The sequence below is a fragment of the Triturus cristatus genome, chromosome 12 (genome assembly GCF_964204655.1).
Source record: "Triturus cristatus chromosome 12, aTriCri1.1, whole genome shotgun sequence".
Classification (NCBI taxonomy): Eukaryota; Metazoa; Chordata; class Amphibia; order Caudata; family Salamandridae; genus Triturus; species Triturus cristatus.
The window spans coordinates 782,926,054-782,949,516 of NC_140595.1; the positions used below are offsets into that span (position 1 = coordinate 782,926,054).

At 48.3% G+C, this 23,463-nt stretch overlaps 1 protein-coding gene across 1 annotated transcript in view; it reads left to right on the top strand.

Moving 5' to 3' along the window:
- Nucleotides 1–3,334: 3,334 nt before the first annotated feature.
- The window catches only part of SHBG (sex hormone binding globulin), a 161,132-nt gene continuing 141,003 nt past the window's right edge, over nt 3,335–23,463 (top strand). Inside the window, exons 1-2 of the mRNA XM_085638077.1 lie at nt 3,335–4,026; nt 4,230–4,345. Of these exons, the coding sequence (XP_085494203.1) occupies nt 3,925–4,026; nt 4,230–4,345 (218 nt within the window). The 5' untranslated portion in view covers nt 3,335–3,924. The remainder of the gene's footprint in view (nt 4,027–4,229; nt 4,346–23,463) is intronic.

A 23,463-nucleotide genomic window follows, 5' to 3' on the forward strand; every position in this document is an offset into this window, starting at 1 on the left:
CCCAGTTTAATCAACCAATGGATACACATGATTATTTAAGGTTATAATGAGTTATTAACATTAAAATATACTCACAAAGGGTGATATGCTTCTAATCACAGAATGTTCCAAATACGATAAAATGTGGAAGCACAATCCATTTGTCTCCGAGCCATGGGGTTTCTGTCATCAACACTGCTCCCTTTTTCCACAACAGCAGTTCAAACATGAATGGCAAAATATCCTACATTGCAAATGTTTTGTATATAAATATGGCCCTGCCATATTTGCCTCATAATGCAAGATTTGCTGAATAATCTGACCATTTAAACTAATGCATTGCTTGTAGCTCAAACGCATCAAAAGTTAATAAGAAATGTGACTTGTGTTGCTGCGGAGTGGATGGCCTATTGGAAAAGTTGACTGATCACCTTTCTCACTGCTGCATTTGTATGTTACACTGGTACTAATAAGGCAAAATCTTTCCAGAGACTGTTAGCGTGTACACATATCAGAATAATAAAACAGTCAGAAAATATACTGCATTACGTTGCAGCTTTTTTTTTAATGCATAATTTAGTCAACACTGCAGCATAATTTTGTCCTCCTTTGCTGCATAATGAATTCCAGTGGCCCCACAGCGGGCACCACTTGTTAAAAGTGCTCGTGAATGAAGCAGAGAGACTGTGAAGTTTGCAAACTTAGTTTGGTGTGCGTGCAAATCCTACATTGCCAATCCCTGGTGAGTTGCAGCTACTACTGCGGAAACAAGGCCAATATAGGTACCTATCAGTGAGGCAGACTGGTCTTGAGGGCAGGGCCTTCTAGGGTCTAGCATGGGATTGTGCTCTCTCAGGAGAGTGGTCTGGTGGACTGGTTATTTAGGCTGAGCCTGGTTACCCAGTTGCAAATTCAACAGCTCTGGCCAAAGTGCCACATCATCTCCCCCACTGAACACCATACTGCCCCACTGAGAAAAACTCACACTGCCTTCAACTACAACCCAATTGTTGCCAGCTATAAACACCCGGATGCGACTCAATTTATATTACGCACTAGACAAGAGCAATATGCGGCCTACAAAAAAAAGTAACAGTCTCCTGGAAAAAGCAAACACTCATAGGGAATGCAAAATTTAGCAAACCATGTGAAATGTAAGCAGGAACAACATGGTTACCTTAACGCTTTTACACTCACTATTCAGAAATCAGTGAGTGCTTTTGCCTGAAAAGTTAAAGACACGACTACAGGGCCCTGAATGCACCTATTTCAATGTCCATTGCTTATATCCTTACAAAACGTAAGCAATATGGTAAAAACACCACATCTGTGGACGCAGAGCCGCAGTACACATTTTGTTTTCCAATCCACACATTGCAGTACGTCCAGGATTGGTGCACTAGTTCCAAGTCCAGGGAAAACAAAGACAAGAAAACAAAATTAGAGCTTCACTGGCAAACTCTGTAAAAGTGGTGCTAGTGTGTTTGGGTGTGAATAAAATCAATCTGGCCAGTTTGCTCCCACTCTGTCTTACTTTATTTAGTTATTTTTCATATTTTTAACCTTTTATTCCCGACGCTGCACTTTGGAATTAAAATGTCAGAAAAATACGACATTTCCAGCAAAAGTGTTTTTTGGATCCATTTCACAGGGGGGAGCAAATAAGGGAAAGAGAGTGAGAACCCCGTCTTGAAGTGACGGTTTTCAGTAAGAGAAGAACTGATAGACAGAAAGAGAGGGAAGAAGGAAAGAGTGGGGGGGGGGGGCAGCTGAAGCGGCATAGCAGAAGTGGACACTGTCCTTGTCTTCTCTGGGCAAGAAGGAAAAGACAGAGTCCTTACTTATCTGCCGCCTGGCCTCGAACGCCAGGAACGCCGAGCTTTATCTATAGGCGATGGAAATTTCTTGCGTCCTGGGACGCATTTTAAAAATAAAAAAGTAGGGGAACGGAATCTTTAGAATTAAAGAAGTAGGGGCACGCCGTGCCCTGCCGATCCTGCCCACTTCGACCACTGGATGCGAGACACCCGAAGGGATGACAGGTCAATGGAGGAGCCACTTCAGTGGTCCTCAGTGATGGAGCGAGGGGGTGGGGATGGAATGATGAGCCCAGTGGGGTGCATGAGTATGAGAGTGATGGAGCGAGGGGGGATGGAACGATGAGCCAGGTGGGGTGCATGAGGGGGAGAGTGACCCCTAAGGCTGAACATGTGTGTGTGGTTTAGGGGTATGTCACTGTATACTGTGATTGTGAGGTTCTCGATATCCTTGTGACCAATCGCGTTCGCACTGCTCCCACTCTGGAGGAGAGGAACATGAAGGGAAGAGTGGAGAGATTGATAGGCTCGACTCGAGCTTCTGAACGGACTGTAGACTCTGGAGGAGAGGAACATGAAGGGAAGAGTGGAGAGATTGATAGGCTCGACTCGAGCTTCTGAACGGACTGTATACAACAAGTCTTGATCATTTAGACATACTTGTGATCTCTGAGCGGAATACTGTGTAATGTTCTGGTTTTCTTTTTTGCAAAACTACAATAAAAATACAAGTTCTTAAAAATAAAACAAACTTGCATAACACTAAGGCCCACATTTACGAAGCTGTCAGTCAACGCAGCACTATCTTGCTCTCTCCCCAGTGCAGGAGCACAATCAGGCTGCCGAGCACCACACACTGCCCTTTGCACCATAGTGCAACGCTGCCTGTGTGAGTCTACCCCTCCACTACAAAATACTATGCTTAGACTAACTTTAAAACACTTCCAACTTTGGACGTGTGCTGTGCAGTGCAGCACACATGCAAAGTGGGAAAAGTTAGGAGAAATGAACGCATCACAACTTTTCAAAATCTGCTTCTAAGTGGCATTATTTTTTGGTGCAAACCCTGTCCACTATTGTTAGTAGAGCGGGTTTTGCATAAGAAACATGGGTGGTTGGATGGGAATGCCGATGTACCACCCAGGGAACGCTCCCTCCATGCAGTGTGATGCAAAACTGCAATTTGCGCTGCTTTGGGTTACTTTTAGACAACGTTTCAGCTCAACACTACTAAAAAACTGTTACTAGTGCTATAATCTGGGAAAAGGGACAGTATTTGCCCATACTAACAGCAGTAAAACCTTGGGTGGTCCCCAAACACTCCAACAAAGTCTAGCACGCTGTCTGTGAGCAACATGTCAAAGTCATGTAAAGCCGTTGTCAAGGGACTTGTGGCATGGATTTCTAACACCAACACAATTAACATCTGGGCATGTTGGCATGTTGGAACTGTGCCAGGGACTTTGGACCCTACAGCAGGCCTTGCCTCTCGCGCACTGGTCTGCCTCTTTAAATAAGGCCTCTGGCCTCCCCCGCCTCTTGCCTAAACTATTAACATCCACATCTGCTTCACCTGTGTGCACGAGTGGACATCTACCTCTGCAGAGTCAACAGAGCTGAGTGTTTACCTATCCCAGGAGAACAAAGGTCTAATCTAAAAGGAAGAATTCAGCAAACCAAACAGGATCATTCCCCAAAGAAGCTCACTCCAGCGACAGCTCTCGGATCATGGACCCCCGGGGTCTCTCCTGGTGATTGAATGAAATCCAGATAGACTGCTCACACGAAGAACCTCAGCCCTGCCACTCTTCGGTTCCTCACCCTGACTTGTTCTATCCCCATCCCTACTGACTGCTTTCAGGACCTGGGTCCCTCGGTCCCTCCTCAGAGATCTCCCTTGAGAGCCTACGCTATCTGCTGCTCATCTCTAGTTGAGGGATCACTCTAACTCTAGACCCCCTCTTCCCACCATCCCTTCGCTGCATCTCTGCATCTTTCAGCCTTGACCTGCCCTCAACTGAATCCACCACAACCCCTTGAGACCTCCCTATTGACAAACCCTCCTCGCAAACAACAGTTACCCTCAGGCTCACCGACTTGTTGACCAGCCCCATCGGATCTGCACACAATGGAGACTCGCGTTGGTCTGCTCCTGGCGCTGTTGACGCTGTTGCATCTTACTAACGGAGACATCAGTCCCAAGCAGGAGAATCCCAAGGACGAAGAGGGGGTAAGTTGGAAACGGGGTCAGGTTGAAGCTTGCGGGTGCTTGGCCAAGGTTCGACAACCTGGTGTAGACCTCTTTGTCTTCTGGTCCAGTTGAGCTGGGATGGCATAGCTGCTCGTCCCAACAAAATATTTGGGGGTGCCTCTGCTCAGGGGGGTTTAGGCGTGTTCACAAACAATAGCCAATTGCTTTGTTTCTCCCCACAGATTGGCTTGTGCCACAATATATACCACAAGGACACCGAAGCACTGAACATCGGGCAGTACTGGTCCGGGGCTGTCCCGGCTGCCACAACGCACATCGACCTGTCACAAGTGACCAGGTAAAGGGGTTTTAAGAAAGTGTCATGCATAATTACATACGACTCCCTGGTATCCATTTAGCTTGTTGCAAGGGCTGGAAAGAATGGCAGGGCTGCTACCTAATAAAAACAAGCATTGGCAAAGTTGATATATCTAGCTTTAACACATACATCACATTTGTGTACGTCTGTGTTTGCATGAATTATAGAGGTAGTCGAGACTCTGAAAGCTCCAACCTGAAACCTGGTGGAGGTCCTTTTGGACCCTCGAGCCTGTGGCCTGCTGAGCTTTCATGTGGCTTTTGTCTCTCTCCCTCTATCCCGGATGTGGAACTAATGAAACAGGTTGAGTCTGGACGTCAGATCAACATCCTGCAAATCACACAATCTCCCCATGCCTATAAACAGTGCCTGTGCCCTTGTATAATGAAATTGGTGCTCATGTAAAGAATTCCAATACCTTCGGGTCGAGTTCTCTCTGTATTTAAAAATTGTAGAAGAATGCACAAAGAGGTAAAAACAAATCCTTTACATTGGGAAAAACAAATAGATACCCAATTACTGGATAAATCGCGGCTTCCCTGCTCAAATTGTGTGATCTTAGGCAAATATTTTATGTCACTAAAACTCTTTTTTTCTTCAATATCATGTATGAAAGCACTTTTGAATATGTGAGTTCAGTCTACCAGTTGTACAAAACTATCACTTATAATAAGTACTTCTCAGTGCAGTGCTTCAAGGTGCCATGTTAATGTCAAAGCTTCCACATATAAAATAAATATTTGTTTCAACTTTGAAGAGGCTTTTGCATATTTTACATGGTTTGGTGTATGATTTACATAACATATTTTCAGAGCTCGGCTCGTGCATGGGCTCTAAGACCCTGGCTAGAACCTTGCCTCGGCTCTCCCTGTTCATTTGTTTGCTCACCACCTCTAATGAATTAGTTCAATAAACCCAGGTCTATTGGCTTTGCCATTGCTTGATTGCTTGTTTATCTCTGCCTTTTTGTATTTTTCACGTCTGCGTGTAAACTACGAGTATCAAATTGAAAGTCATAATCTGTGTTGTAGTCTTTTCTATCATGGAACGACTTGATGTCTCTGTGGTTGTAGGAACATGTGCTGGTTTGGGGCTAGGGTGCTTTCAGGAGTGTCTTGGACAGGTGCCACGAGTACATGTTTCTAGACGCACAGAGCCCCAGTGGAAGTGCTTCTCAGGTTGCATGACCATGTAGCAATACAAAGAGTCGACAATAGTAAAGACGGACTAGCATCCAGTGTTTGCTGTGAGGTTGTGAGTGGGGGTGGGTACAAAAGAGGCCCAGATCGTAGCTGGGTCTTCAGCAAATTTTACAATTGTATTTAGAGCCTGGAGAGGCGCACTAGTGAGACACCTGGAAAACACATGAACTCTTGTGAATGGCTTGAGACAAAAGAGTTCCCTAAAAGTGAGCAGTGGAAGGACATAAGTAAAATTGGAATGCTTTAGGGCAGGGACAGTTACACAAGATGGACAAGCAAGCTGGGATAAGAAGCAGGGATGTGACAGTAAAGTGAAACCAATGCTGAGCTATGGGTAGGCTGCAAACATCCCTATGTTCTAGGTAAACCCACAGTATGTCTTTCACAACCAGACGGCTGCTCTGCCTAGTGGGCTCGACCTAACAAGATGGTGCAAATTCTAATGCTCTATATTGGTGCAAAATCTAATGCTCTATTTTAACATCAATTAAAATGACAGTAAATGCAATGACACCACTTCTTACAACCTAATGAAAACACTCAATAGAATATTCTAACTTCTATCTGGCATTATAAAACTAGGGACAAGGTCACAGACTTTGTGACAAGAATGTCATGTTTTGAACTTTCAGAGACTTACTTGCCAGCAAATGCCACCCTCCTACCCTGCCTAGGTACGTGTCACAATAAAGCATTTTCATGGTAGGTGGATCATTTAAATGTGACATTGTTTAGTGGGAATTTTCGAGCTGGAAAGATGCCTTCAAGTATAAATGATGAATTGTAGAGTTTTGACTAATGTAAAACATTATAACCTTTGGTAGAAAACAGAGGATTCCACCCACCCTTAGCCAAAACTAGGAATTTTTTAAACCTTAAAACAATACTTATTACATTTATTGTATACCCTGTCTGCGGTGCATCCTTCAGTCCATGCGCAAACAGTTTTTGCAGTTCCTTTAATCTCTTGCTTTGGTTTAGTCTCTTGTGCCCACTCTAATCTGTACTAAAAACCTATCCCATGTTTCACTCGGGCCATACCCACTATGGCATTCATGGCATCAAGCAGCATTCGTACCACACCAAGACCATTGCTACCCGCAGGGCGATACCACTAAGGGGGCTAGAGCAATACTTGTTAAGACCATTGCGACCCTCGTGGCGATAACACTAAGAAGAAGGCTACAGTTATACTTGTAAAGACCACTGCAACCCACATGGTGATACCACAGAGACGGCTAGAGTTATACTTGTAAAGACCATTGCAACCCACAGGGCGATACCAACAAGAGTGAGGCTACAGTTACGCTTGTAAAGACCACTGCAACCCACAAGGCGATACCACCTAGAGGGCTACAGTTATACTTGTAAAGACCACTGCGACCCACATGGTGATACCACTAAGAGGGCTAGAGTTATACTTGTAAAGACCATTGCAACCCACAGGGCGATACCAACAAGAGTGAGGCTACAGTTACGCTTGTAAAGACCACTGCAACCCACAAGGCGATACCACCTAGAGGGCTACAGTTATACTTGTAAAGACCACTGCGACCCACATGGCGATTCCACCGAGACGGCTAGAGTTATACTTGTAAAGACCACTGCGACCCACATGGTGAAACCACTTAGAAGGAGGCTACAGTTATACTTGTAAAGACCACTGCGACCCACATAGTGATACCACTAAGAGGGCTAGAGTTATACTTGTAAAGACCATTGCGACTCGCAGGGCGATACCACTAAGAGGGCTAGAGTTATACTTGTAAAGACCATTGCGACCCGCAGGGCGATACCACTAAGAGGGCTAGAGTTATACTTGTAAAGACCACTGCGACCCACATGGTGATACCACTAAGAGGGCTAGAGTTATACTTGTAAAGACCATTGCGACCCGCAGGGCGATACTACTAAGAGGGCTAGAGTTATACTTGTAAAGACCACTGCGACCCACATGGCAATACCACCGAGACGGCTAGAGTTATACTTGTAAAGACCATTGCGACCCACAGGGCGATACCAACAAGAGGGAGGCTACAGTTACGCTTGTAAAGACCACTGCAACCCACATGGCGATACCACTAAGAGGGCTAGAGTTATACTTGTAAAGACCACTGCTACCCGCACGGCGATACCACTAAGGGGGCTAGTGTTATACTTGTAAAGACCACTGCGACCCGCACGGTGATACTACTGAGAGGGCTAGAGATATACTTGTAAAGACCACTGTGACCCGCACGGTGATACCACTGAGAGGGCTAGAATTATACTTGTAAAGACCACTACAACCCGCAGGGCGATACCACTGAGAGGGCTAGAGTTATACTTGTAAAGACCACTGCGACACGCAGGGCGATACCACTGAGAGGGCTAGAGTTATACTTGTAAAGACCATTGCGACCCGCAGGGCGATACCACTAAGAGGGCTAGAGTTATAATTGTAAAGACCACTGCGACCCGCAGGGCGATACCACTAAGAGGGCTAGAGTTATACTTGTAAAGACCACTGTGACCCGCAGGGCGATACCACTAAGAGGGCTAGTTATACTTGTAAAGACCACTGCGACCCGCAGGGCGATACCACTAAGAGGGCTAGAGTTATACTTTTAAAGACCACTGTGACCCGCAGGGCGATACCACTAAGAGGGTTAGAGTTATACTAGTAAAGACCACTGCGACCAGCAGGGTGATACCACTAAGAGGGCTAGAGTTATACTTGTAAAGATCACTGTGACCAGCATGGGGATACCACTAAGAGGGCTAGAGTTATACTTGTAAAGACCACTGCGACCCACATGGCGATACCACTAAGGGGGCTAGAGTTATACTTGTAAAGATCACATGACCCACATGGCGATACCACTAAGAGGGCTAGAGTTATACTTGTAAAGACCATTGCGACCTGCATGGCAATACCTCTAGGAGGGCTAGAGTTATACTTTTAAACACCACTGCAACCAACATGGCGATACCACTAAGAAGGCTAGAGTTGTACTTGTAAAGACCATTGTGTCCTTCATGACGATACCACTAAGAAGGCTAGAGTCAGGCGTGGCCGGTACAGGTAAGAGCAGTGGGGTGGACCGGTGGGGGTGCGCGGGAATTTGACATATAGCGGGATAGGGAAATAAAATAAATAAATAAAACCACTTACCTTGCGCTCACCCCATCACCGAGTTTGCAGCGGGGCGAGCGCAAGGTAAGCGGTTTTATTTTTTTTATTTTTCCTATCCCGTCGTATGTCGACTTTCTGCCACACCCCTGCCCCATCGCTTTTACCTGTACCGGCCGCGCCTAGCTAGAGTTATACTTGTAAAGACCATTGTGACCTGCATAGCGCTACCACTGGACTTGGTGGTGATCCACTTGAAGATCTTACGAAGCAGGCAGAGCGTGTGAAAGCAGGACGACGAAACTGCATTGTCTTGGCAGTTCATTGAGAGCGAGGAGTCCTGGTTGATGCATAGGTTTTGTGCCTGATCTGTGGGTGTGGGTGGGTTCCAAGTGCTGCGGGCCAGCAAGAGTCAGTCCGAGGCTGAGGGGGAGGAGCCCAGGATAAGGACTTCGGTCTTGTCTGAGTTAAGCTTGAGGCAGGGGTCATTAATCCAGGTGTTGACTGCCTTCATCCCACTGTGGAAGTTGCTCTTGGTGGCTGTGGGTTCATCTGTGAGGGAGAGAATCATCTGGGTATCATCAGCGTAGATGATGTTGAGTCCATGGCTCTTGGCGATGGCTGCAAGCGGGGCCATGAAGATTTTGAAGAGGATGGGGCTCAGTGAGGATCCCTGAGGCACTCCGCAGCTGATCGGTGGAAGTCTGACTCTCTGTATTCGACCGGGGAGGAAGGATGGATCCATTCTAAGGCCTTGTTGTGGATGTCGGCGTCATGGAGTCTTGCGCAGATGGTATTATGGGAAATGGTGTTGAAGCGGCTGAGAGGTCCAAGAGGATGAGAGCAGCAGTCTCGCCTCGGTCGAGGAGGGTGCGGATGTCATCTGTCATGACAAGGAGAGCCATCTGAGTGCTGTTGTTGCTTCTGAAGTCCAGGATGTTGTTTGTTTCGATGAACTCGGAGAGTTGGCCATTGATGGCTTTCTTGATGACTTTGACTGGGAAGGGGAGCAGAGAGATGGGTCTGTAGTTCTTGAGGTAAGTCAGGTCGGCAGAGGGTTTCTTCAGCAGGGGTTGATCCCTGCGTACTTCCAGTCTTTCAGGAAGGTGTGGACTCGGAGCAGTCTATGGTGCGGCAGAGTTCGGGTGCAATGGAGGTGCCAGCTCTGTTGAAGATGTGGTGTGGGTAATGATCAGAGAGGGCTCCGGAGTGGATGTTTCATGATCCTGAGGGTGTCATCAGAGGTCAGGGTTGTCCAGCTGGTCAAGGTTTGCTGGGGTGTGGAGCCACTGGGTGCGATGATTGTGAGTGGGTGGGTCTTGGGCTGCAAAGCTGTTGTAGATCTCCTTGATCATGCGGTGGAAGAAGGTGGTCAGGTTGTCACAAGTTCTTGTCGGGGGAATGTCTGCTGTCTCTGTGCTGGGTTTAGCGAATTCTTTGACCACGGCGAAGAGTTCTTTGCTGTTGTGTGTGTTGGTGTTGATGCGTCCCTGGATGGCTGCTTTGATAGTTGTTCTGATGAGGCAGTTGTGTTCGGTGACAGTGGATTTGAAAGGCTGCATGGTCTGCTGTGATCCTGCTGCTCTTCCTTTTTTCTCAAGCCGTCTGCAGGTACGCCTCGACTCTTGGAGTGCAGAAGAGAACCAGCTGGCTTACTTGGAGGGCTGTTTGCCTGGCGTTTCATGAGGGGGGTAATGTGTTGGTGCAGTCTGAGATCCAGTGGTGGAGGTTGCATGCTGAGGTGTTGGCGTCCGTGGATGTTGATGGTGGGGTCTTGCTGAGGGAGGTGGTGAGCTGGTCTTCGGTGACCTTGTTTCAGCTTCTGCCAGGATTGCGGTGGGTGTGGTGACGTACGGTGGGTTTGGTGATGAAGAAGTGGACGCAGTAGTGGTCGGTCCAGTGTGGCTCAGAGGTGTAGTTGATGGAGATGTTGTTGCTTGTGGAGAAGATGGGGTTGAGCGCCCCTGCTTAAGAATATATGTTAAACCACAGTACAGTGACTGACTGATAAGAGATGTTTGTAGCTTACATTTATGTCAAACACTATAACATCAGTTGGAGAACATTGTGTGATTAAAGACAATGTTTGCAGCTTCATTGTAAAGAGTTTTCCTAAAACCTAGTATTTGGAGGTGTCAAAATGAAAATTTTTAAAAATTGTATTTCACTTGCTTAACTTGAGATCACTGGGACCTTGGTCAGAGGGGTGGTCTGAAAAGCGTCAGTGGCCTGGACGGGTAATGCATTGAGCCCTGGTCAGCAAGTAGCTGCCTATTAACATAATCAGCAATATAACAGGAAGTGACATCACTGGAAGTTGTTTCAAGTTCCCAAAATGTACATACAATTCCTAATGTACATACAATTCCTAAATTCCTAATAACCTCAGAATGGATGCAAAGGTTAATCCTGTCTGAACTGGATACATCTTAACTAGAGTTTCATACTTTTATGACAGTTCCACTCTCCGAACGGAGCCTCCCTTCACAAGCAGCAGTTGGTTTTATAGGGTGTGTGGTGGAAGCGTGCATAGCACACATTCACTCTAATGTTGTTGGCACTGCACCAGGTGGAGCCCACGTAGCACTGTGTGACAATGCAGGGCCAGTATAAATACACAGCGCACGTCATCAGATTACTGAGGCACCTAGATAGAGATATAAAGGATTAATGCTACTTCGAATATGCTTGTAATAAGTTAATGGTGCCTCCCCTGGACTGGCACACAATACTGGCGGAAGTGACGTCTGACGTGGATTCTAGGCCGGTGGAATGTAAGGAACCGAAGAACTTAAGAAATGGAAGTTATTTGGACAAAACATGCCATTCCTACAGCTCTCTTATTACTGCCAGACAGGATGAGTGTTCAGGCCCCACCACAGGCTGTTCGGTGGGATGCTCAGGTAGGGGGTGACGGGGTGTATAATTACCAAATCCAAAACGGAGACTCTTTGGTTTAATACTACTCCGGAAGTCTTCCCATGCAAGTTTAGGGCTGATTATAATCGGAATCGAAAGAGAATTAGGTGTGTATTATTCGGAATTAATGTTGGATATTTATTATTTAAACTACATCCCACTTTTAAGCATAATTCAGTCATGTTTTGAAATTGGAAAATCCCTCCCTACTTCTATTATAGGTCACACCTCACTTTTTAACATGTCTGTTTCTATTTTTATTTTTAAGTGTTCCTTGCAAAGTAGAGAACGATTTTTTTTAACCAAATTGGACAGTATGATGACATCATTTGTTTGGGGTAATAAGCCCTCCCGCGCTCATATGAGTATTTTACATCGCCCCACATCTGCAGGCGGGCTGGCGCTTCCCAGTTCTACGCAGTACCATTGGGCGTTCTTCATATTCCAGATCTGAAGACTTTGAGGGAAACCGGCCAAATTCTATGAGTTTGTTGTTTCACACATGCTGAAGAATGACGGGTTCAGCAGTCTCCACGAGGCCATTAAAGAACCCAAAGTACCGAAAAAGGAGAGACATGAGGCGCTTTGGTCTACTCTGCGTCAATTGTTTACAAAGTACAACATCCCCACAGTCTATGCTGAAACACCCCTGACCTGTTGCAAACTTGTATCCCCTGGTTTTCAGGGGATGCTGAGATCTTTGCTCAGATTTCAGGTCAGGTATGTTAACACTTGAACCATCACCTCTTTAGGCACTCTGCGGTATTGCTGCAGACTTCCCATACGGAAAGAAGGTGCACAATTTATCTTTATTTCAATAGGTGGTTGCCTGTTGGATTATTACTAAGCATTGGAAGTCTCCTATTGGTCCTACGTTTGCTGAATGGTCTTATAGAGCCTTCTAGCCTACCGTAGCGGGCTATACGAGGCATTAAAGGTCCGCTCTGGCGTTAAAGGCCCGAGCCAACAGTGAGGGCTTTTAACAAGGGACCGTGACTTTAATGCCAGTATAGCCCAGCTACTAGAAGGCTGTAAGACGACTAGAACATTCCGCCACTTGAGGGCAGAATGTTCTAACAAATAAAGCAAAGGCTTCACAGAGCCAAGGGGATAGGAATACCTTCCGGCTCCGTGAGGCCTTCACAGCAAAAGCTTTGAACAAAAACATTGGAATTTTGGAGCTCCGGGCTTCTATCGGTCATTAAAAGCCCGAATCACTCCATTGTTTTCAATCAAGCTTCCAACATTCCAATATTCTAATAGGTTAAAGATAGTGAAAGAGAGCTTTGGTACCATATTCAGATCAACAAAACAACACCCTACAATAAAATATGGGGCCTTTTTGCCTCAGAGCGAGTAAGTAGGTCTGATTTCACACAAGGCCAACTGGGTGGTTATGGGTTTGAAGTCCATCTGGCACAGGTGTATGGTCACATTTTGGCGTGTCAAGGTGGAGCAAGCATTGTTGGCACTTTATCGTAGTAGGCTGCGGGTTTTTTGTTTTACAAGAATACTGCAGGGGTTATGTGGTAGCTCAGTTATGCCCTTTAGGTGACATTTGCACTTTATGGGAGTTTTGGAGGTGAATTGCCTGAATAGCTGTATATATTGATTCGTATGAAATGTTGACAGTTATGTTTGTTACGTTGTAATGTGTAAAGTTGTGTAAAGCTGTAAAAATGCCAATCCGTCCAAGGTGTTTTGCAGTGAGTGTGCATTACCACCACAGAGTGGTGTTTGCAAAGGGCACGCATTGTTTAAAGAAGTCTCTTAACTGCCTTCAAAACATATGTGTGTGTGAGGACCACACGTGTGCAGAACCTATTCCACAGTATAATTGTTCGCACTCTTCACCTACAACAATGCAACCTACGTCATTTCAGAAGAAAAGCTGATGTATTGAGTTTAATGCTTTTGGGGCGAGGAGTGACACTGCACAACCTAATTAAAATATCTATTGATGTATAATCTGTAGATGCATGGGTGTGTGGTAACCGCTTACACTGCTGCTACCTGTGCCCTACAATCATTTTCTGTCTCACCGACCCCTTGCGTAACACGTTTCACTATACAAAGGACGAAAAAATTTGCTTTGTCAATTGGTGATTTAGTATTTGGCACTGGATAACGGAGGGTAGAGTGTGTGCAAAAATGTCTGCCTTCTATGAGCAGAAAGGATAAACAGGTTGAAACACACACAATCACACTTTCAGAGAAGCATCTGTAAAGGAAAGCTTGCAGACCATGAAAAAGTAGCAAGACACCAGCAGGGATGATCACCAGGGGATGTGAAACCAGGAGGGCAGGTCTGCCAGGAGTTGTGACACCAACAGAGAGAGTCTGCCAGATGTGTGACACCAGCAGGGATGGTACACCAGGAGGTGTGACACCAGCATAGGTGGTCTGTTAGAGGGGTAACACCAGGAAGGATGGTCTGCTAAGAGGTGTGACACCAGCAGGAATGGTCTGTCAGAGGTGTGACACCAGGAAGGATGGTCTGCCAGGAGGTGTGACACCAGCAGGGATGGTCTGTCAGAGGTGTGACACCAGGAAGGAGGGTCTGCCAGGAGGCGTCAACCCAGCAGGGATGGTCTGCCAGGATGTGTGACACCTGCGGGGATGCTCAGCCAGGAGGCGTGACACCAGAAGGGATGGCCTGCCAGGAGGTGTGACACCAGCAGGGAGGGGTCTGCCAGGATGGGTGACACCAGCAGCGATGTTAAGCCAGGAGATGTGACACCAGCACGGATGGTCTGCTAGGAGGTGTGACACCAGCAGGGGTGATAAGCAGGAGGTGTGAAACCAGGAAGAGTGGTCTGCTAGGAGGGCTGAAACTAGCAAGGATGGTCTGTCAGAGATGTGACACCAACAGAAAGAGTCTGCCAGGAGATTTGAAACCAGCTGAGAGATGGTCTACCATGAGGTGTGACACCAGCAGAGATGATCTTCCAGTTTTTGTGACACCAGGAAGAATGATCTGGCAGGAGGTGTGACACCAGGAAGGATGGTCTGCCAGGAGGTGTGAAGCTAGTAGGGAAGGTCTACCAGAGGTTTTACACCACCAGGGATGGTAACCTAGAGGGGTGACACCAGTGGACATGATATGCAAGGAGGGTGTTACACCAGCACTAGTGGTCTGCCAGAGGTAGGACACCTGCAGCAATAGTCTGCTACGATGTGTGACACCAGCAGAGATGATCTGCCAGGATGTGCGGCACCAGCAGAGATGATCTGCCAGGAGGTGTGACACCAGGAAGGATGATCTGCTAGGATGGCTGAAACTAGCCGGGATGGTCTGCCAGAGATGTGACATCAGCAAGCATGATCTGCCAGGAGGTGTGACACTAGTGGGGATGGTCTTCTAGGAGGCGTGACTACAACAGAGATGATCTTCCAGGAGGTGTGACACCAGTAGGGAAGGTCTGCCGGAGGTGTGACACAACCACGGTCACCTAGAGGGGTGACACCAGCAGGGATGATATGCAGGAGGTGTGAAACCGGGAAGAATGGTCTGCTAGGAGGGCTGAAACTAGCAAGGATGGTCTGCCAGAGATGTGACACCAACAGAGAGAGTCTGCCAGGAGATTTGAAACCAGCTGAGAGATGGTCTACCATGAGGTGTGACACCAGCAGAGATGATCTGCCAGTTATTGTGACACCAGGAAGAATGATCTGCCAGGAGGTGTGACACCAGGAAGGATGGTCTGCTAGCATGGCTGAAACTAGCAGGGATGGTCTGCCAGAGAGGTGACATCAGCATGGGTGGTCTGTCAGGAGGCGTGTCATCAACAGGGCTGGTCTGCTAAGACGTGTGACACCAGCAGGGATGGTCTGACAGAATGTGTGATACTAGCAGAATGGTTAGCCAGGAGGTGTGACACCATCAGAGATGGTCTGCCAGGAGGTGTGAAGCTAGTAGGGAAGGTCTACCAGAGATTTGACACCTCCAGGGATGGTAACCTAGAGGGGTGACACCAGTGGACATGATATGCAAGGAGGTGTTACACCAGCACTAGTGGTCTGCCAGAGGTAGGACACCTGCAGCAATAGTCTGTTACGATGTGTGACACCAGCAGAGATGATCTGGATGAAGATCAGCCGACTGAAGTCGAACACGGACAAGACGGAGGTCCTCATCCTCAGCTCCAACCCTTCCGCCTGGGACGACTCCTGGTGGCCGAGGGCACTGGGGGCAGCCCCGACACCCACCGACCACGCATGCAACCTGGGAATCATCCTCGACTCAACGCTCTCCATCACCAAGCAAATCAAAGCCATCTCCTCCTCCTGCTTCAACACCCTCCGCATGCTCCGCAAGATCTACAGATGGATCCTGACAGACACAAGAAGAACAGTCACCCAGGCCCTCGTCAGCAGCAGACTCGACTACGGAAACGCCTTCTACGCGGGAGCCCCGACCAAGCTTATCAAACGATTGCAACGCATCCAAAACGCCTCTGCACGACTGATCCTCGACGTACCACCTGAGAAACCTGCACTGGCTCCTCATCAACAAGAGGATATCCTTCAAGCTCCTCATCCATGCACACAAGGCACGCCACAAGACCGGCCCAGCCTACCTCAACAGACGACTTTCCTTCTACATCCCCAACCGCCAGCTCCGCTCCGCCGACCTCGCACTCGCCACCGTCCCTCGCATCTGGAGAATAACCACCGGTGGAAGATCCTTCTCCCACCTCGCCGCCAAGACCTGGAACACCCTCCCACTGAGCCTACGACAGAGCCAAGACCTGCTGACCTTCAGGAGGCTACTCAAGACCTGGCTGTTTGACCAGTAGCGCCCCTCCCCCTCACAGCGCCTTGAGACCCTCGTGGGTATGTAGTGCGCTCTACAAATGACTGATTGATTGATTGATTGATTGATCTGCCAGGAGGTTCGACACCAGCAGAGATGATCTGCCAGGAGGTGTGACACCAGGAAGGATGATCTGCTAGGATGGCTGAAACGAGCCGAGATGGTCTGCCAGAGATGTGACATCAGCACGGATGAGCTGCCAGGAGGTGTGACTTTAGGTGGGATGGTCTTCCAGGAGGCGTGACTCCACCAGAGATGATCTTCCAGGAGCCGTGACACCACTAGGGAAGGTCAGCCGTAGGTGTGACACAACCAAGGTCACCTAGAGGGGTGTCACCAGTGGGCATGATCTGCAGGGAGGTGTTACACCAGCAGTGATGGTCAACCAGGAGGCGTGACACTAGCTGGGATGCTATGCCAGGAGGTGAGACGCCAGCAGTGATGGGCAGCCAGGATGTGTGATACCAGCATGTGGCCCCCTCCCTGAGCCTTAAGAGGCCCTGGGAACACCATCCCTGGGGCCAACCAGTAATAATAGCATGGGGGTGCGGGACGCCAATTACAAAGCCTTATTAGGGGCCGAGGACCCTATCCCATGGACCGAATTCTATTAAGGGAAAGGAGCATGTTGCACCCCTTCCCAACCCTTATTAGGCTCCGAGGACCCCATAACCCAGAGCCAAATGAAAAAAGCAGGGGAGAGGACCAAGAGTCCCCCTCCAAAGCTTTATTAGGCCTGGGGAACCCATCTCTTGGGCCGAATTGTATCATTAAGGGGATGAGGTATGCAGTCCCTCTCCCCAAGCCTTCTTGGACCCTGGGAACCCCATCACCTGAGGCCAGAGGTGGATGCCCAGGTGCCCACTTGGTGCACCCAAAAACCACTAGTTAGGGGCTGTGGGCGGTGGCAGGGCCACTGCAGCCCCAGCCAGCTCCCTGCCTCGTAATAGAGCTGGAATTGCTCCCCCGGAGAGGAAGCAGCTGTTTATGCCTGATCCCTACATGCTAGAGAAAATTCTGTTTCTCTGCCCTTGGAGTACTAGAAGGGAAAAGATGTCTCCTCCCACCGGACAGGAGCATTTTTAAATGTCCTGCTGGCTGGGAGCTGACATGCCTTCCCTGCCTGCGCTCCTGAAGGCAGGAAAGGCAGTTTGCTCTTGCTCGGCTGGAGATTTAAAAGTGTTCCTACCGGGCGGAAGCAAGCATATGTTTCCTTGTACACACTGATCCAGACAGAGTATTTGAGCTGGCCCTGGGGACGGGGTCCTTGGGGCCTATGAAGGCTTGGGTAGCGGGGCCATGCGATCTCCTTCCCCTTTGTTAATGAATTTTGACTTTGGGAATGGGGTACCTGGGGTCTGTAGAGCAGTTGCGGCGGGCATGACTTGCGGGTGGGGTGGTCGCGCAGGGGGGAGGTTTAATACAAAACAAAAAGGGTTAACTTACCTCCGCCAGCCCGGTCTGGTCCTACATCTTCTCTGCTTCTCTGCTCCTCATAGGAAGCAGGCAGCCTTCCTCCCCTCTTCTAAGCCAATCATAACGCTGCAATGGCAGTTGTGATTGGTTGGGACGCCGACCACACAGACGTCTATGGGGAGGCCATTTTCTCCATGTAGCCTGCAAACAGCCTACATGGAGAAAAGGCAGAGTGTGTATGACTGGTTTGGTCAACCCTGGGGCCGACCTAACAGTCAGCGCCCTCAGAGTGGGCAAACCACTCCTCCCCTGCCCTAGACCAGGACTGCCCAACCAACCAAACCCTTCTGCTTTCTCGCAGTGCGAGAAGCAGAAACATAAAATGGTATTTTTAATACCATGTTATGTTTCTGCTTCTCGCAGTGCGAGAAAGCAGTGGGGCAACGCTCCTCCACCCATATGGAGGAGCCCCCCTGCTTTAGAGTCTTGGGGAGGTGGGGTGCATGGCCCCCCTCCCCTTCATTAGAATTTGGCCCTGGGGATGGGGCCTCCCGGGCTATGATTGACCCGGGGAGGGGGTTGCATGCCCCTCTCCCCTGAAATTAAGAACCTAGCCCTGGGGTCATTTGGTCCTTTAAAGGCTTGGGGAGGGTGGTGTGTGCCCCCTACCCGTTTTTAGGTCTCGCGAGCCAAAGGCTCGAAGAGACATTTTATATGTGGGATTTTCAAAGTGCTACCCACAGTCTTTTGGCTGGCCTAAACCTTGAGTGCACGATCACATGCACGTGCACAGCTGCTCCTCTGCTCATTGCATTCCCCCCTCCCTTCTCACCCAGCCCTTTGATGCTCTGCTCGATTACTTTCACACGCGCGCAGCGCCATGTGACTTTCCTCCGTAGCACGCGATCGTAATCTCGATCACTTTCACTTTCGCGGCCGCGTCATTGCCAAAGCTTGTGTATGTATCGCGGCCGCGTCTGCTTCACTTTCGAGGCCTCGTGGCCAATGCTTGTTTGGTTGTTACATATGCTTCCTATACACGACTGTGTGCTTAATTAAGGCCACATTCAGGGATTTCTTACAGCGTGAACGATCTTCGAGTAAACAATTAACATCCCACCAGGGAGGTTCTATGCAGTCGAGGCCAGACCGATACCAAGGCAACCTCTTGAGCTCTGCAATTCATGATTCTGTAAGAACAGCTCGTAACTTTGTTTGGTTTCATCATTAGTCAGTTCTGATTTTATCTACAGTTTCATGACTCTCCACGCACTAATCTCGGTTTTAATAATGGTGTCCAGTTTAATGACGGAGGATCGTGATTTTATCAACCTCTGCCCCCTCACGCCGTCCTTACGCACCCCTCCGTCTAACAGCCTCTCGCACCCTCTTTCTTTACCATTCTCTCTGTCATCCGATCTCTTTACTCTTCCTGTCTGTACACCTTCTGCCTCTTACTCTCCCTGTCTCGATCTTACTCTCCGTTGTGGTCTCTGCCTCACCGGCGTCTCCCCTCCCATCCGCCTCTGTTTTCGTTTTGTCGTTTTCTTTCCTTCCCCGCTCCACCACGCTTTGCCCTCCTGCACTCTTCTGCCGTCGCCGCTTCGCTCCCTTTCTGTCGGACCTTTCCCTCCCCTTCCTTCTGCTCGTCGCTTCTTCCCAGTCATTTCTCGCCCCTTCATTCTCCCCTCGCCCTCTCCCTCTCCACCCTCGGTCTCTCCCTCTCCACCCTCTTCCCTCGCTCTCCCCTCTCCCGTAAGAGGGCAGGTGGAGGGGTGGGAGTCAGGGGCAGTCGTCTTTAGCACATTAACCTTTTCTGGGCTGTGCACAGGGGTCCAGACACATTACAAATGGTCAGCTTTCATCATGATGTCAGCTCATTAACCCGCAGAGACCCCTCACTGCAAAACCATTTCAGAGCCAGTCCTTCATCGCCGGGCTCGGCTGCGCCTACATCCTTGTCCGTCCAAACAGTCCCGCCTGTCTAAGTCGACCTGCTTGGCCCCAGCCCTGCCTGCCCCGCGTGCCTCACCATCCTGCCTCTGCCTTCACCCAGTTCTGTGCTTTCATCTCTGCCTGTCCATATAGACCTGATAGTCCCCGGCCCTGCCTTCAGCTGTGCCTTCATCCCTGCCTGCCCGCCCCGTTCCTTCGCCCTCCCTGTCCACCCAAACCCGCCTGCCCGTAACCCTCTAGCTCTCTGTCCTGCCTGTCTCCTCCCCTCCCCTCCCGCCTTGCCGATAGCAACACATTGCTTTCCACTAGCTTTTTGTTTGACACTCTTATTTTTGGCCCCATCTTCGATGGTTTTTATTTGTGTTAGCCTGTCCTTGCTCCTAGCCTAGTTATCTCTCCGACTCATTTAAATATTCTGCAAGTGTCGGATTTTCGGGAACTTTCTTCTTTTTCTAAAAGCCCTCCATGAGAGTGCATGTGTTTCCCCCATGGTTTGCGTTTTCCCACTTCTCACAGCACATTTCGCTCCCTAGAATTATAAACAAAATATTTTCCACCACTTTGTCTTAAGCGGTCACTTTAATGGAGATTTGCACTTTAAGCCTCTATAATGTGCCCTTACTCTCCACGTTGCACTCTTAACCGTTCACTTCCAGCTCCCCATGTTGCTCTGTCACTTTGCGTCCGCCACCTGTGCCTTCCAGGCTGCTTCCCCCTGCACACCCCAGTGGTGCTTCTTTCTGCCTGCCCTTTGTGTTGCTTACCCGCTCTCTCAGATTCCACCCCTCTTTTGCTTTCCACAACTGGTTTCTTCCCTCCACCTAATCACGTCGGATCAGTAAAGAAAAACAAGCATTTGCAATGCAATAGGTCTCGCATTTACGGGAGTTTGAGCTATTGGCATTGTAAATGACAATGCCTTTTATTTATGTTTTGGTTTTTAAAACATAAAATAAAAGGCATTGTCATTTACAATGCCAATAGCTCAAACTCCCGTAAATGCGAGACCTATTGCATTGCAAATGCTTGTTTAAAAGTTGACACAGAGTGATGGAGTCTCTGGGGCTGAAAATCGGCTCAGAGAGGGGGCTCTACTCAAGTCCCCCTCCCCAAATATATATATTATTTCATGTCAGGCCTTCATCTTTGATTCTGCTGGTGTCCCATGGACTCGCTGCAAAACCTGCCATTTTTTTTATTTTGGCTCTGGGGTCGGGGGAGGGTTCCCCTCTGGTTTTCTCCACAGGTCCTAGAGGGGCTGGGTATCCCTACCCTGTGCACTTATTGTTATTTGACAACATTTCAGGACAGGAGATTAAGTCTCCTAGTCCTGTAATGGCTGCCAGCAACATTTTTCTTCATTTTGCTGGCAGCCAATCAGAGCGCTTGCTCCTATGGGAATCTGACTCCCGTGGGAGCGAGATGCCCAAGGGAAAAAGAGCTCCCTGGGTCAATTAGATGGCTCTATCTTTTTTAAATGGGCTTGTGGAACTCTCGTGAGAGTCCCTGGAACCCAACTGTCCAGATATACAAATATTTTTGGAGCTTAATAGCTCCAAAACTACTTAATTGATTTACACTAAATCACAAAAAGCACAATCTGGGGACCAAGATCTAGCTTCCTGCCAAATTTAGGGTAATTCTGTTTAGCAGTTTTTGCAATAGAGATGCCTAAAAATGGTTATGGAAAATGCTTGGGGGTTTGGCGTTTTGGGACTCCCCTTTTCACTCAGCTCCCGCTTGATGAATGTCCCTGAAACTTTCCATGCACAAACTCGGCAAAAAGAGAACGTTTTGGGAAAGTTTTGTGTAGATTCGTCAAATGGCGCCAAAGTTAATAAGAAAACAAAAAAGGCATTTTTCTGTGGAAATGCTGACTTAACTATAGCTATTAAGTAGCGACCGCCAGTGGGTAATATATATAGGTTTTTTTAGGTCTCGCCTGGTGTTAGCAGCGTGCATGCGCTGCTCTCGCCATGTGAGGGCCTTTTGCAATCAATACGATTTCAGAAGGGGGCTTTAAGCCACGCCCTTCTTTTTAATTGGCTCGTGTCGTCATTTATGTTAAACGATGGTGCGTGATTGACAACCGGGATTTTTTGTTTCCACCTTGTCCACTTTTAGGACGGTACCAAACAAAGCAAAGGAGTACTCCCAATCGACAGAAAACTGTCTTTGGGGTATTGGAACATAGAGCAGAGGAAAGAGATTATCTTTCTGAAGGAGACCCCTCACTCACCAACCTGGTTGGTGACATGCTTCATCATCGGGGTCCCACCTGGACAACCGAGTGCCATCCAGGTGTGCTGCGACACCTGACTACATTGGAGCTGGTTTTTGTGTGAAGGTGAATACAAAATTTAGGTTAAAAATTGGCCAAATTGGACCCAATCCAAATAATTTATTCTAGGGCAATTTGGACAATGTTAAAAAATGATATAGATACCGTGATAGGTTAGATTGACCTATAGTATCTTCAAGTGAATAAAAAGTGAAAAAAGGTCTACATGTTTCAACCATCCGTTGTTATTACCGGGTTTTAGGACGGCCCATTTCGACTGGCCGACGCCATCTTTGTTTGGCGTGACGTGGGAGGGTTTGGTTTTGCGCATGCCCGCTTTCACTTTTAAAGTGCAGCCGAGACAAGGCGCCACGCTTTCACTTTCAATATGGGGGCCGCCCTCTTTTACTTGCCAAAGCATACGTTCTTTTTTTATTTTTACAAGCGCTACTGTCTGCTTGTTTTCTTTGTTTCTACTGTTGCTTGCCCATATTGCCCGAAATACACCTCCTTCTTAACTCTGCTTTCACCCACTGTCACACGAGCGACGTTTATCGCTTGTCCCTCCCCCTTTTCTATTGACCCTTTGCCTTGCTACACTCTTGGCTATGCCCAGCGTGTTTCCCCAGACCTGTCCCTCTGGGAAAGGCCAGTAATATGGTACGTTCCCACAGATCAGGGGGTGGTGCTCATGGATTAGTCGTCTCCTCAGAAGCATAGCATGGCTCGGGATCGGCCACCTCCCTCAGACTGTTTACAGTCCGGTAAGCGATGCTCTCCGGTACTGAGGCTTCGTTAAGAGGGCTCCCGTGTCATGGATGTGGCTAAGGGGGTGTTGTATTCTGTTGCAAGTAAAATGTGCTAACAGGAACTGCCTGCATTTTTTAATATGATGAAATCCGGGAGACATTGTGGACGTACGGCCAGAGCTGCTGACTTTGGATGGAGCTGGGGAACCAGGTTCGAGCCTCGGCGTCAGCTCAGCTTCCTGTGATTCTGGGCAAATCACGTAATCTTCCCGTGCCTACCAACAAACAAATGTGTCACCTTGTGTAACGTAACTAGTGCTCGTGTAATGCACTCCAATACCTTCGGTCGAGTTCGTGTTACATAAAACTGCAAAAAAGAGAGAGTTCCTAAGCCTGATCGCCGGTGCCGAGATAGCTTTAGACGCTTTTTTTTTTTTTTTGCCGATTTATATAGCGCAAACTCGAGCCGAAGGTATAGGAGCGCTTTACATGAGCACAGTTACATTACACAAGGACACACTCATTTCCTGACAGTGCATGAAGATGCGCCAAAGGGCTTGCTATAAGGTAACTTGGGGCAAGGGATCAACTAAATTTGGCAGACCTGGTCGAGTGAATTGGGCATATTGTCATATGTTTGATCACA